This window comes from Canis aureus, chromosome 13, assembly GCF_053574225.1.
Source record: "Canis aureus isolate CA01 chromosome 13, VMU_Caureus_v.1.0, whole genome shotgun sequence".
Taxonomy (NCBI): domain Eukaryota; kingdom Metazoa; phylum Chordata; class Mammalia; order Carnivora; family Canidae; genus Canis; species Canis aureus.
In genome coordinates, this window is record NC_135623.1 from 56,846,180 (window position 1) to 56,861,297 (window position 15,118).

Below are 15,118 nucleotides of genomic sequence, written 5' to 3' on the forward strand. Positions count from 1 at the left end.
ATCTACTGACCTAGGTAGGGTTCACTCTCAATCTATTGTCTAGCCTCCCTTCTTTTCCCTCAGGGAATCTCTAAAAGAACAGTTAATCCAAGAAAATCTTTATTGTATTTATACCAGCTGTTGGTAATTTGTGCTTAATTCTTAGACTCTTAAAAATATTTCATATTCTTCTGACTTTAAATCACATTTTTGTACGTTCAAAGATTACTATGGAAATACAAATAAAGTAAAACAAAACAAGAAATTCACCATTCTTAGGGATGAGGGGACAAATGAGACTAAGAGAAAAGTCTACATTTTAATAAAAATACTACCTTCTAAAATAAGGAGGATATCCAAGGAAACCATGAAGAATATATTAGAGGTGACTACTTTCAGTCAAGTACTTATAAAAGTGCTACCTATTATGAATGCCCTTCTGGAAGTAAAGAGAGCTTATGTCATTTCATAAGCCAATTCTATTCAAAGGGTTCAGTTTTAGCATGCGCCAGGAAGAATAAAAAAATTTTTTCTGGGACAATGCAATTTTTTTTTAAACCATTTAAAAAAATCATTCCAAAGCAGAAACATTTCAGTTTGCTTTTTCTTGAAGTAATGAAACATGATTCCAAAGCAAACATTTCAATTTGCTTTTTCTTATTTTCATACATTAAATATGATAAAACTATTCTATTCATATCCAATGTGAAATTATTATTGAGACTATGTTTAAATGCCCTTAGGATATTTAGAATAAGTATCTAAAAAAACCCGACTCCTTTTCTCTTCATATTTGAAGTTTTAAGATCATTTGCAGTGGCATATTATTGTTTTATATATCTTCTTCTTAGGTGACATATAATTAGTGGGAAATATATAATTTGTGAAAATATAAACCATGGTGATGCTGATTATTTAATCATTTATTACTTGTTTGCTGACAGAAATGAAACTGTGAAGCCTATAATATCAATAAAAGAACTACATCTAAGCTATGCCTCATTTATACTGCCAAGAATGGCCATATGATCATAATCAATCTATGATAAAAAATAATGTCAGTTCACAGAAAGATATAAAAACAAATGGGCATAAGTAATTCCAAAAGAAATGCTATAAGGATGTAATCAGTGCAGGAAATCTGTGATTGTGTGTGTGTGTGTGTGTATGTGTGTGTGTATGTGAGAGAGAGAGAGAGAGAGAGAGCGAGCGATGGGGGCAAAAAGGAGGATTAGCAAAAAAAGATATACATGTGAAATTCCATACATTTCAAAACACACAATGTAAGTCAACAGAGAACTACAATTCATAGAATCACAAAACCTATTAGGGACTTTTAGGGACTTTGGATAAACAAACACAAAATAAGAAAAAAGTTGCTCTTTTAATAAAATTAGAATTTCTAAAAAATCTCCTACTATATATAATAAATGTACCACAACTAAAGGTTGGACTTCAAATAACCTGGGAAAAAACTGCGATAAAGAAATAATCAAATTAATGGAACTCAATAGCTTACTCTCATATATGACTTATTGCAGAGGTGGAAACAAGTCATTTAATCAGTCCATAAATATACTTTAATCTAAAAATGATATTAAGTCATGGCAGCTTATCATTTACAGCTCTCTTTAACACTAATTAAGAGTGTTAAAGTAACAATACTGAATTAGCATGACCATGTTTGAAGGTGGTTGCTGTTGAGTTATATTTTCATATAGCACCGGATGAAAAATATAATTGATAATCCTTACCTCTTTAGGGAGCAAGGAAATGAAGTCTCGTTGAAACTGGGGTTCTATCACTTGCATCATATGTTTTACTTGGGTTGGTTCACAACTATCAATAAGCTCATCTAAAGCAAGCAATTTCTCTGGTCCACTCCAGCTCTATGAAAAAGGAAGTAGAAATTTTTAGTATTTTAACAGATGCTCAAATTACAAACTCATAAAGGAAAAACCACATCTATATATAAAAGTGGCTGATTATAGTGAAGTTTTCTCCAGAATACTGAAGTGATAATCAATTAGTCTCATCAAATTTACTAGCTACCTTTATTTTGTAAAATTACAAAAGCCATGGTTTTGACAAATATTTTTGCACTACATTATTATAAATGTTATATGTTCATCTACCATCAAGACACTGGTTGAGAAACAAAGTTTTATTTGGAAATATCAGCTCGGGCTATGGAGTAAATAGGATATTTTGAAAGACGATTTTCCTTTCTCTATATTCTTTCTAGTGGGTACCATAAAATATGATGGTGTCAATAAGGCACTCATCTGAGGGTTAGGATACTGGCAGCATAATTTAGAGAAAAATTAATAACTGGATATACTGCACATCTGACAAGTGTCTTCCACAAAATAAAAGATCTTTGACTTACCATGTGAAAATAATTTCAGGTAAAAACCAGCAAAAGTATGAAACAGTAACTGACTTAGTAATAAAATTAGAGTATAAACAAAAGGGTCAGAAACAAAGTATTACATTATGGAAAAACAAAAAAACATCATAATTTTTTAAAATATGAGTTACTTTAAACTAGACTAGGGGATTATTTATTTATTTATTCCGGTGAGGAACATCTGCACAAAAGAGCCATGACTCTTAAAAGGAAAAATTTAAAAACCATGTGAATAATTTAAAATGTTAGAATTAAAAAAAAAAAAAGTTAGAATTTCCCCTCATGATAATCACGTAAAACATTTAAGTAACCTTGTGATATTTAATTAAGAGAAAGAACATCCTTGAGCAGGCTGATTTCAGTACCTCTGTGAATTATTATGTCCATTTTGGAAGTGGATGAAGAGAAAACAGTAGGTGGGGTTTAGAGCTAGAAAGATCTGGATTTTGACTTTTCATTTCTTGCTTAAACTGGGAATCTGGATTTTTATAATATGTGAAATAGATAATAACTGCAAACTGAGAGATACCGAGGATCCAGGAAGCCTTATTTAGAATACTTTTTAAAAGTACTTTAAAAAATCTGTATCCCTTTAGAATCTACACTGAATTTCATTTCTTCTTTTCTATCATAAAGTGTAAATTATGTTAATACTATCAAACACTTCAGTTGTACTCCTCCCATTGTACTTATCACAAACATCATTTTATTTAACCATGAAAACTCTGGGAAACATTTCCATTTTATCACCAAATATGAGGAAACACAGGCTCTAACAAATCCTTTTTTTTCTTTTATTTCTATATATATGCATACCCAGAACATTCTTCTGGAATACTCATCATGTATCCTTTTTAGTTAGAGGACTGATAAATAAAAATAAAAAATATGCATATACATGTATCTGCATACACATGACCAATTAAAAGCAGTTCATTTGAAGGTAGATTGTTTTGTTCAGTTTTCCTTATATAGCTTCAAATCCTGGTTCAAAACTTACTTCTTTGAAAAAACTTACACTGATCAATCTCCACTCATCTCTGATCATTTAGTATCAACACTATAAACTCTGATTTATTGATTTACATTCCTCACAGGACTGAAGGTAACATGCTATTCATAACATGCTATTCTTCTGCATCTACATCATAAGGATTCATGGACACTATTCTAAGGACATGACAATTTGGGTGATGGACAACATACAGTGACTAGATTAAAATGCAGCTTTAATTAAGTAACTTGATAGCATAATAATTTTAATGCAAACTTCTTAAACCCCTGTGCATATGTGAATGGCTGCCTTAGAAATAGTTTTTGGAAGTGCTTGTGGTTCAATTTTGATATAAAAATAAAGATATCCTATATAATCTTCTACAGTGAAAAGAGTGAAATACCTTTCAATATATTACTCCTCTATATACTTTACATAAGTTAATAACATCAATAGCTACTATGAATATTTCTGTTTTAAGGTAATATACATGTTTGACGTTTTCTTTTTTTTCAGTTAACGTATTGTCACTGTTTTCTTAAGAAAGAAAGGAAGAGAAAAACATTATCAATACATGATACAGAACTGCTAATGGATGGCAAATGTCTATTTTCAAGGATTTTAGGGATGGGGTTTAGAATGAAACAAGTCAGATCAGAAGACAAAAACTAATTCAGATCTTAAACATTAAAATCTTAAACATTAAAAACTGTGTCAAAATTTCTACATATTTAAGGCAAAGTTCATGACAAAAATTATGCCTGCATAGCAAAATATTTCTAAACAATGTTTTTGCATTAAACACTATTTGATTTAACAAGTCAGATAAAAAGTATACCTTGATTTAAATTATACATACATTCAGCAGATGGCACTTTGTGACATTTTATTGAAAAGTATCACCACTGACAAGCATTAGCAACATAGGCTATAAACTGATAGTAAATGAGGCTGTTTCCACAACTACACATATCCAATAGTCTAATAATTACTTAAAGTCACATCTGCCAGATGGTTCCAACAAAGGTATGAACCATATAGACACTTTCCTCTCTCTAGCCGGATTTCTTCCCTGAAATCCAGACCACTATATAAAATTGCTTACTCAGTATGTATTCTTAGATATGTAACAGAAACTTAACATGTCCATGATCCTTCTCTTCTGATATGCACATCCACAATCTTCCCTATTTCAGTAAAATGTAATTCTATTCTATTAGTTGCTCAGGCCAAAAACTCTGGAGTCATCCCTGACTCTCCCATTCTCACCACCATCAGATGGTTCTGATCCATCAAGAAATTTTAAGGTCTTAAACTTCAAAATATATCCAGAATCTGACCATTAACCACATTCATTGGTCTAGCTACTATCATCTCTCACCTTATTATTCCTATAACCTCTTACCCAGTCTTTCAACTTCCCATCTCTACCCTCCTCGTTCTATTCTCCACAAAACAGTCAGTGATACCTACTCTTCTGCTTAAAATTCTCTAGTAGCTTCCTACTTCAAAGCAAAAAACTGAAGTCTTTAGGTTGGCCTACAAGGTTCTAATTTCTTACTCTTGTTTACTTTTCCCTCTTGTTTACTCGCTTTAGCCATAAACACACCAAGCATGCTCTGCTTCAGAGCCTTTCCGCTTGCTGTTCCTGGAACAGTCTTGCCTTGATATCCACATGGCTTGCTTCCTTCTGAGATCTACCTACTCTGGACAACCTGTCTAAAATCGCAAACCATTTCCAAACCCCCTAAACCCCATTCCTTCCCTCTCCCTCTTAGACTATAGTCTAAGTTCTGTGAGAAAGGGTTTTTGGTCTGTTTTGTCACTACTGTATCCCAAATCCAAAGTAGAACCTAGCACCTGACAGGTGCTCAGTAACTATTTATTGAATAAATAAATGAACCCCCAAAGAGTCAGGAAGTACCACACCACCACCATTTCAAAATTCTCTCCAGAGTATTTCTAGTAGATACTTATATTTGACATTATTAGAACTTAACTTGTTTAGTCTGGTTCCAAGATTGGTTCCAAATTTTGTATAGATACATGATTTACCAGTAAGGGAAGTATGTGTTAACTTGAAGACCTAGCAGTTAATGAGTATATTAAAACAAAATAACAACAACCCACACCAAACTTTAATGAGGAATAGTGGAAAGAGCACTGAATTGGAGATCAAAAAACCCAACCCTTGGAGAAGATACTTCCACTAATTAGATTACAGTTTAACCTCTGCAGGCCTTCGTTTCTGTATCTGCACAAGTCATAGGTAATTCTGATAATTATTTTATTTCTGTCCTGAAAAATATTTGTCCCAGATAAAAGCATCTTCCTTTGGTCTTTTATGGTAAAGTTATGTGAAAACATATTTAAGGGGACAGGAAAAACATTCCAAATTTGAAGAGGATCATGAGAAACAAAACTTACTTTGTGGATATAATTGCAAATGCAAACTTGAAAATTCCCCCATGGAAGTGGTATTTTATTTCAGATAATTAGAGAATGAAGGTAGGAGAGAATATAAGGAACACTGAATTGTAATCAGGAGCTTGGGTTTCACCAGTAAATTCACCATGGAACTATGAAAGTCCCCTAATTAATCTGTCTCAGAGACCCCATCTGTATAATGAGGGGCTTGGTCCAGACCAGTGTTTATCCAAATGCTGGTTGAGGAGTATAAGAATCAGTCCTAAAACTCACCATCAAAGAATCTGATGCAGTGGTCAAGGTGGAGCTGAGGACACTTTATGTTTTAAATAAACAACTCAAAAATGAATGAATGAATGAATGAACAAACAAACAACTCATCCAGTATTGATGCAAGTGACTCACATACCAGTAGTGGTTACTAGTCTGGATGACATCTATATAGCCCATTCAGACAAACATTTTATGACTTTGGGCAGTACTGTGCCTGAATTTCATGTGGTCAAGAACTCACTTCTTATAACTTTTTTAAACTCTTCCTCACATAGGGTTTCTTGATCATATTGCCTCAAATACAATTGCAAAGTAATTCTGAATTCATTTTCTTTTGGCATTATCAATATTTTGTTGACTAGCAAATAAAAAGACCTATATAAAATAAGTTAGAGAACATGTACAATTTCTAAGTGTTAACATGGAACTTAATTAAATCCTTCAAAAGAGTTTTATTCCACTTTTAATTTCAAAACGCAGAAGTATTTTCTACATTATTTAAAAATATTTTGAAGGTATTTTCAAAGTACATTCACGGTTTTAGTGCAATGCAAATTTGTTTTGATTAAAATAATGCTAATACAGTTAGTCTAGTAACATTTGTATGAAGCTGTTTTTAATAGTCCTTTTTTAGAACTGAGAAAAGTAAGGCTCGTAAAGGTTACCTCTTGACCAAAAGAGGAAACTAACGTTTACTGAGTCTCCACTATATTTCCAAATACACATACATAAATACAAATACATAAGCACATTTACATGTTGTCTTCTATCTGACAACTTTTTAGTGTTAAATCTGTTTTATAAAGAATGAAAATAAGGCAAGAGCGGTTACATGATAACAACAAAATTCCCTAGTATTAGGAGGTAAAGCCAAAATACATACTAAGATCTTTTTCTTCTAAATTGTATGTGCTTCTCATTGTATCAGGGTACTTCTTTATGTAAATTTCAACATAAGATGTTATTGTTATTGGTGCCTTTTCTTGCTATAAAATTTTCAAGTAAAAAAACCTATGTGTTAACACCCAAATACACAAATATACAAAATGACCAATCTCTGCCCCCAAATAAACAGGATGAAGCATCAATCTGGTTGCCAAAAAGAGCAGAATCAATGACTACTAAAAATTTAAACAGTACAAAATTTCTGTTTTTTTTTGTTATGTTTTGAATTTCTACTTCTATTTTGCGGTGGTGTTTTGTTTCAATTTCCCTCTATCCAAAATGGTGTATCATTTGTTCTCATTCAATTTATAAATGGAGTACAGGGTACTTTGTTAGAATAGATGGAGCTGGACCAAAACAATGCTGTATCACTGCCTTAGGAGCAATAGCAGAACAGTAAGGGGAAAAGCTCTCCCATTTTGCTTGTTATGCAACGGAAAAGTCCTCATTAAATACCCCCACAGCACATCTGTAGAAATCATGCCAGCTTAATTATCCCTCAACTATATAGCACATAGGTCAACTCATGACTCCCCCCATTTTACTATGAAATTATATCTCTCTACATGTTAGGCATGAAAGCATTGTAAGCTTTTAGGCAAGTGATTCATCTCTAGTTCCTTTGGCGCCAGACCTGAAAAGAAAGGGCAATGTCCAACAATGAGGCCTTGGGTGTGTCAGAAATGGATATGGTATTCAAAGGATTAAGGTCCTGATATACCTGTCTAGTTGGCCTTTTGTTGCTAGTAGATTTCTTTGCTGCAGAATATTTATCTGAAAAAATACATATAGTACTATATACCTTTGGGGTAATTCTAACTGTTATTCCTTTTTTTTTTTTTTAATTTTTATTTATTTATGATAGTCACAGAGAGAAAGAGAGAGAGAGAGAGAGAGAGAGAGAGGCAGAGAGAGAAGCAGGCTCCATGCACTGGGAGCCTGATGTGGGATTCGATCCCGGGTCTCCAGGATCACGCCCTGGGTCAAAGGCAGGCGCCAAACCGCTGTGCCACCCAGGGATCCCTCTACCTGTTATTCCTATTAGCTAAGAACAAGTTTTCTTCACTGCATCTACTTGTCATATGAAAAGTAATCAAATGGAGTTTTTTGTTTGTTTGTTTTTACAGAACAAAAGCTAATGTAATATTTTCTTTAGCTTATTGAATCTCTTTAATCCTAGGATACGACTTTTTAAAAAACAAGTAACATTTCTGAAGATGGAATGCATCTAATAACCCATGGTATCTCAGACTTGATGACATACAATATGTGGTACCATGTGGACATTTCATTAAGAAAAGTATGAGCTAGGGGCACCTGAGTGGCCCAGTTGGTTAAGCATCTGCCTTCAGCTCAAGTCATGATCTCAGGGTACTGGGATCCAGCCCTGTTGTTAGGCTTCCTGCTCAGTGAGGAGCCTGCTTCTCCCTCTGCCTCTGCTGCTGCCCCTGCTTGTGCTTTCTCAAAGAAATAAATAAAATCTTAAAAAAAAAAAAAAAAAAAAAAGAAGTATGAGCTAGCTAAATAAGCAAGCATTATACAAAGAACTCCCTAAAACATCCTCACTACAAAATAAAGCACAAATGCTCCCTTCTATACATCAATATTTGAGAGAGTTCTCTTAAAATTGGGAAAAGTCTAAATGACTAGCAAAGAATATTTTGGTACTCTAAAACACTGGAAAGGGATGCCTGCGTAGCTCAGTGGTTGAGCATCTACCTTCAGAGAAGTCTGCTTTTCCCTCTGCCTGTCTCTGCCTCTCTGTCTCTCATGAACAGATAAAATCTTTTAAAAAAATAACAAAATAAATATAACACTGGAAAAAATGGGCCCATATCACATACAAAATAAATCTCACTTTATGACCTTCTGATAAGAAATAAAGCTTTTCATATAAAATAAAAATTTTGCAGGCTGTCCACAATGATGAGAAAACTATCAGTGAGAGCCTAATTTTCAATCATGTTGATACTTTCTTGTAAAAATGATATGAAATCAGGGGCACCTGGGTGCCTCAGTCAGTTAAGCAATTGCCTTTGGCTCAGGTCATGATCAGAGGGTCCTGAGATCCAGCCTCACATCGGGCTCCCTGTTCAGTGGGGAGTCTGCTTCTCCCTCTCCCTCTATTCCCTACCCCCATTCCACTCATGCTTGCTAGCTAAATAAATAAATAAATAAATAAATAATAAAATCTTTTAAAAATGCTATGATGTCTTCTGCATTGCTCTCAAGTCCTCCGTATGCAAGCATGACAACACATACCTGTATTTCCATCTCTTTGGCTTAACCAGAGATAATAAAAATCTTACAGTATTTCTTTGGCAGTATGAATGTCTGAGTCCTACTTTCACCTCTTACTGATGGGGTAAATTTCTTATCAAAAGGATATAATAAAAAAATTAAAGTTCTGAATGCATGCATAGGAAAGAATTAATTAAAATTAAAAAAAAAATCAAGAACCTAAGGTAAAAGAGCTGGGAGGAGGAGAGGGAATAATCCTCAGGGAAAGGTAAGTTTAATCAATATGTGCCTATGAAAATGAAAAAAAATTCTTTGTAATTGTTGTTGTTCATAACATTATAATATGAATAGTATATTAACTTTAATTCCTCTAATCCAGATTCTCAATCTCAGCAACTGGTGATTTTGGGCTCCATAACACTTTGCTATAGGAGGCTGTCTTTTACATGGTCCCTACCCACTAGATGCCAGCAGTGTCCTGCCCTCCACCTCACCAGCTGCAACAACCAAAAATGTTTCAACAGAGGAAAAATCTGCCCCCTGTTGAGAACCACTGCTCTAACCTTTCAGTTACCAACTGAAGAAAAAAGGTTACCCTAGTTTCTCTGAAATCACCTGAAGGGCAGAAGACAATTTTTAAAATCCATTTAAAAGCAACACTGATTCAAGTGAATTTTCCAACTATGGAAGAAAAAGATTAGGACATTTATTTAGTTCTTGCCCAGGAATTTAATATATAAGGATTTACATAATGGACATCTTAAAAACTTAAAATATCAAATAAAGTCAAGTAAAGTATCTTTTTTCCTTATGTATTTTTATTCCCTTATGCATTCATAAAATACCACCAATCAAGCAGGAAGAGGTAAGGAAATATATTCATTTTACATTAGTGCCATGGCTAATATCAGAGACAGCTTCACTTTACATAATTTATTTTATTTGGTATTTACAAAGAATAATTAAGCAAGTGTTTACTCTAGGTCAACTATTTGTCTAAATACTTGATTTATATGTATTACCTCACTGGAAAAAGATATATCAATTTACTATCACTATTAGGAGTTATAAAATTCATAAAAGAGGCTTGGTTATAGCCAAACTTCCCAGTAAACTTTCAGAGAATTTAAATGCCGGTAAAATACAGTAACCAGAATTTGAACATGATAAGCCATGCGTAAGCATGGCACAGATGAAAAGAAGCTGTATCAACTCCTGGAGACTATTAGGGTAACAGTGATGGGTAAGTCATCACCAGTGACTAATTAGCAGAGTTCCTACATTACTCCTAAATGTTTAACTTCCAGGTAATATATTTTATTTATCTTTTTAAATATTTATTTATTTCAGAGAGAGAGAGTGCACACGCAAGTGGAGGGAAGGGTAAAGGGAGGTGGAGGGATCCTCAAGCAGGCTCCCTGCCGTGCGAGGGTCATGGTGCTCAATCCCAGGACCCTGAGATCATGACCTGAGCAGAAACCAAGAGTTGGCTGCTTGACTGACTGAGCCACCCAGGTACTTCTTAAGCAATGAATTTTAGAAAGTACATTCAGCAACCCCAGAAACCCAAACATAAAGGAGAAAAGGAAGAAAGTTCTTATTATCTAAAAAGCAATAAAAAATGCAAACGCACACTAACACAAAATAAGCACTGGATTCTCTCGATTAATACACTTAAAAATTGAAATGAGCTCCCTTATTTTCAATAGCATTTTTTTATTGACATATACTGCACATAACACAAAACTCACCATTTAAAATGTACACTTAAATGGTTCCCAGCATACCTATCTTGCTGTGCAACCATCATCACTATCAACTCCAGAATATTTCCATTACCCCAGAAAGAGATCTTGTACCTATTAGCAGTTAGTCCCAATATCCCCTCACCAATCGCATAGCAATCACTAATCTACATTCCCTTGTATCAATTTGCCTGTTCTGGATATTTCATGTAAATAATAATCATGCAAAATGTGGCTTTTTGTGTCTGGCTTCTTTCACTGAACAAAATATTTTCAAGGTTCATCCATGATGTAGCATATAACAGTTCCTTTTCATGGCTGAATAATCCCCTATTTTTTGCAGTGATTAAGTAAAGCATTTCAAGTACTGTGTTTAGACATGTCACCTGAAACATTTTCAGCCATTCCTGGAGGCCTGTAGGTGGTTGGACAGATGTAATTCGGCGTCGTTGCTGCCCTTGGCCATTGGCTGCTCTCAGGTCTCCAAAAGTTGTTGGTGTTGCTGAACATGGTACAAGCCCAGTGGTACTACAAAAAAAACAAAAAAAAACAAAAAAACAAAACAAAAAAACAAACCCACAAGAGTGGAAACAGAGATAGGCATTTATTAAGAGTAATGGGCTCTAATTTAATAATAATAATGATCTGGCATGTTTCAAATATCAATAGAATTATCACTTTCATTTGCTTATTCTCAGAGAGCAAGGATATACAAAATCTATTCTGCTATTCTTAGAGTTGGTTTCCTCCCTCCTACGTAGCCACCTGTTATTATCCCAGCAATGCTAATTGCAACCAAATGACAGAATCTCTATGGCAAAACTGCAACTTGTTGATACATACAAATAATGCTAAAATATATCTTTAGAAGATACAGGTCCCACCTCTCTTTGTGACAGGTCTTCAGTAACTTAATTAAATAAAAGTTTAAATTTCCTTAATAAAAAGAGCTGTAAAACCTACTAATGCTTTAAAAGATTCATATGTAGAAGTAGGATGCTCAAATATCTTGGACTTTTCACAAGATGCATTCTAAATTATTTACAATATTTATCTATTTCTCTCCAACTTTTCACTGTCATTTATAAATCTTAGCAGGAACAAGTCTTGATTAGACATAGATTTACTCAAAACAGTTAAATATTGAAAACTTACTATATTATACGTAAAATTAAATAAAATGAGATGATCTAACACTTCTATCCAATAATTTAAACTCTGAGATATTAAAGAAAACAAACCAACCTGAAATTTAGTTCTGCCACTAGCAAAATAAAAGAGTCAAGACTAGAAGATCTATTTCTAAAATTGTCCAACTCTCCTAAAAATGATGAATAGCAGAAAAAGTATAGTTATAACCAAGTTATTAATATTTTAAGCTTTACTTTCTAATTTCAACACATAATTAAATTATTTAATCTTGAGGTAAATACTGAATATCTCTATTTTAGGGACATTTGGAAAAAAAGTACAAGGAGATTCATAATTACATTTGTGAAATAATCTTCAATTTATTGAGCTATGATAATAAAGTATTTTAGATCCGAAGAACATACAAATTGTATACTACTAGCACAATACCTAGCTCTGATAAGTTGCTAATGAAACAACTCCTCCAATCCTTCTCTATCCAGTGTAACTCATTATTTTGTTAAAAAATAAGTCTTATCACCAGGTTTTACAGAAAAATCTATGTATCTACCACCTTTAAATCTTTTAGCATTATACATCTATGATAATCTCTAACATACAATTAAATTTTATCTTCCTGTCTATCAAATTTCAAAGGTAAGCTCTATTTTCTTCTCCAAACTGAAACAGAATGGGATCATAACTGAAATTTTCTGATAAAGAAGATGGAAAATCATAGCTTCATTCTTATTAGAAAATCTGTCAAAAAATTTTTAAAAACACCAAATATATCCTGACAAACTCTCCAAAAAGACATGGAAATCAATACACTGTTTGGTTTGCTTTGGTAAGATTATATGTTAAAAGGCTGAAAACAGAACTTGTACCTTTTCAAGTGCTTTCTCAATATAAAAAGTGAGCAACTAAAGGCAAATTTTATTAAACTGTGTTCTGTAGTAAAAATTCAGCATTTATTTACAAGCTGCCTTAAACACAACTGAATAATTTAACGCCTTTGTCTTGGTATCAGCCATATTAATATTAAACCAAAATGATATGGTTGACTGGAATCTACATATTAAAAATAGCACATTCTTACATTAAACTCAACTTTCTCAACCAAGAAATACTTTATCAAGACTAGAAGGTAAAAGTAAAAATGAAGTGAAGAGTTCCTCTTGTCTATAACTCCACACCCTCTGGTGGAGGTGCCCAAAACACAGTGAAACTGTCAAAAAGCAAAGGGTAGGTAAGAGAGAAAGGGACGGGACAATCATTAAGGGGGAATCACACAGAAAGCACTTCCTGAATAAAAAGGAGATAATTTTATTTTTCTCGTCTATATCATCTCTGTATTTTGTGCACATAAAACGAATTATTATGATTTCTAAATTTCAGGGAAGAGCAATTGAAAAAAAAATTTTCCTACAACTGAATGAAATAAAAATATAAACTCTTTCTTTGAAAAAAAAAAAAAAGGGATGCAATCTCTAACAATGCTCAATCACAGAAACTTCAGTCTGAGCAATGTTAATTTTGTTGCCTCTTATATAATAAACATAACTTTAAGTCAAAATATTTAGGGGAAATGAAATGTCACCATCATGAAGTTCTTATGGCTTCTATAAGCTAACTTTTAATCAGTAATTTGAAAAAGTGACAATTATGCAAAAAAGACCCAAAAAAGCTCTGAAGATACTTTTGTCATTTAAATTTTAAAATACCAAATTCCAAATGACATCCAAAGCCATTTTTAATTGGCTGGGTAACAGATATTGTGTTTAAGTTAGCCTAATTAGCATGAGAGTTGGAAAAGTTTTATATTGATGTAAAATCCAAAAATGATAGAATGGTGCACAAAACAAGACTACAATTGTATTTAGTTGTTATGGAAACTATGTTACCAGTGTGGAAATGTATGTGTTAAAAACATAAGATCTACCAAGCAAATAAAAGGGGATTTCTAACACAGTAAGATTTATTTAGTAACTGTGAGGTTTATTTCACTGCTAATAAATGTATCTTCAATTCTGCATATATAAATATCTACCCTAGAATAGCTGTTGCTATAGTTACAAGATATATTTGCTCATATTCACATTTTAGAATTTACTTTTTAGAATTCCTTAAAATTTGTGATTTAGAAATTTTGTTCATAAGAGAAATTCTGCTTGTGTCTTATTTCAAAGTATTAGTAAGAAAAATATAAGCTATAGTGGTAGTCATTCTTTTATTTAAAATTATGTATTTCTCAATTTTTAGTGATCTCAAAATATGCTATAGAGTCAACAGTACTCGTTACCTTATAATTCTATGAGAATAAACTGGAAGAAATGTTTTTGGAATCATCACTTCTTTAAAGAAACATAAGAATAATAAGAGAATTAATTATTATACTCAGTATTACCTTGTGTATTCTGAGACTTTGCATGGTTTCTTTCCCAAAGAAAAAGAGCGGACCTCAGAACCATGGTCCAATTTTCTTTTCATCTATAAGGTAAAGCAAATAAGATAGGTTTAAAAAAAAAAGTCACCTGTCCCAACTACTAAATCTTAACATATGCATTGGCAATACTGAAAAAAATTCTTAATTTTCATATGCCTAAATTTTCACTAATTAGGCATAGATAATGTATATAGAAAATAAATGCTTCATGGTTTTTTCTACCTCTTGTACTTTGTTTTACTCTTTAAAGACTAGGAAGGTGAATTCCTTCCTATCCAATATTTTGTCTAGAAGAATAGCATATGGTGACTTAAAAATTGATATTCATCATACATATTCCTTGAGAGTGATATACCTTTCACGTTTTCCAGTTTAAGAACCAACACAGGGGAAAAAAACACGTTAATACATACATTACAGAACCATATTTAACACGTCTCTCTTAGTGATCATCATTTTCCTTTAGAAACATAGCTCAAGATAAAATAGCAAAATTTAAAATTTCAAAAGCTGAATGGAAGTAACAA

At 32.9% G+C, this 15,118-nt stretch overlaps 1 protein-coding gene across 4 annotated transcripts in view; it reads right to left on the bottom strand.

The window, feature by feature from the left end:
• FBXW7 (F-box and WD repeat domain containing 7) overlaps positions 1-15,118 on the bottom strand; it is a 232,728-nt gene that overhangs the window by 15,610 nt on the left and 202,000 nt on the right. For all 4 annotated transcript variants that reach the window (XM_077846368.1, XM_077846366.1, XM_077846370.1 and 1 more), the window contains 3 exons: positions 14,553-14,635; positions 11,401-11,542; positions 1,734-1,868 (listed from right to left, as the gene is read on the bottom strand). In XM_077846368.1, coding sequence (XP_077702494.1) covers positions 1,734-1,868; positions 11,401-11,542; positions 14,553-14,635 — 360 coding nt within the window. The remainder of the gene's footprint in view (positions 1-1,733; positions 1,869-11,400; positions 11,543-14,552; positions 14,636-15,118) is intronic.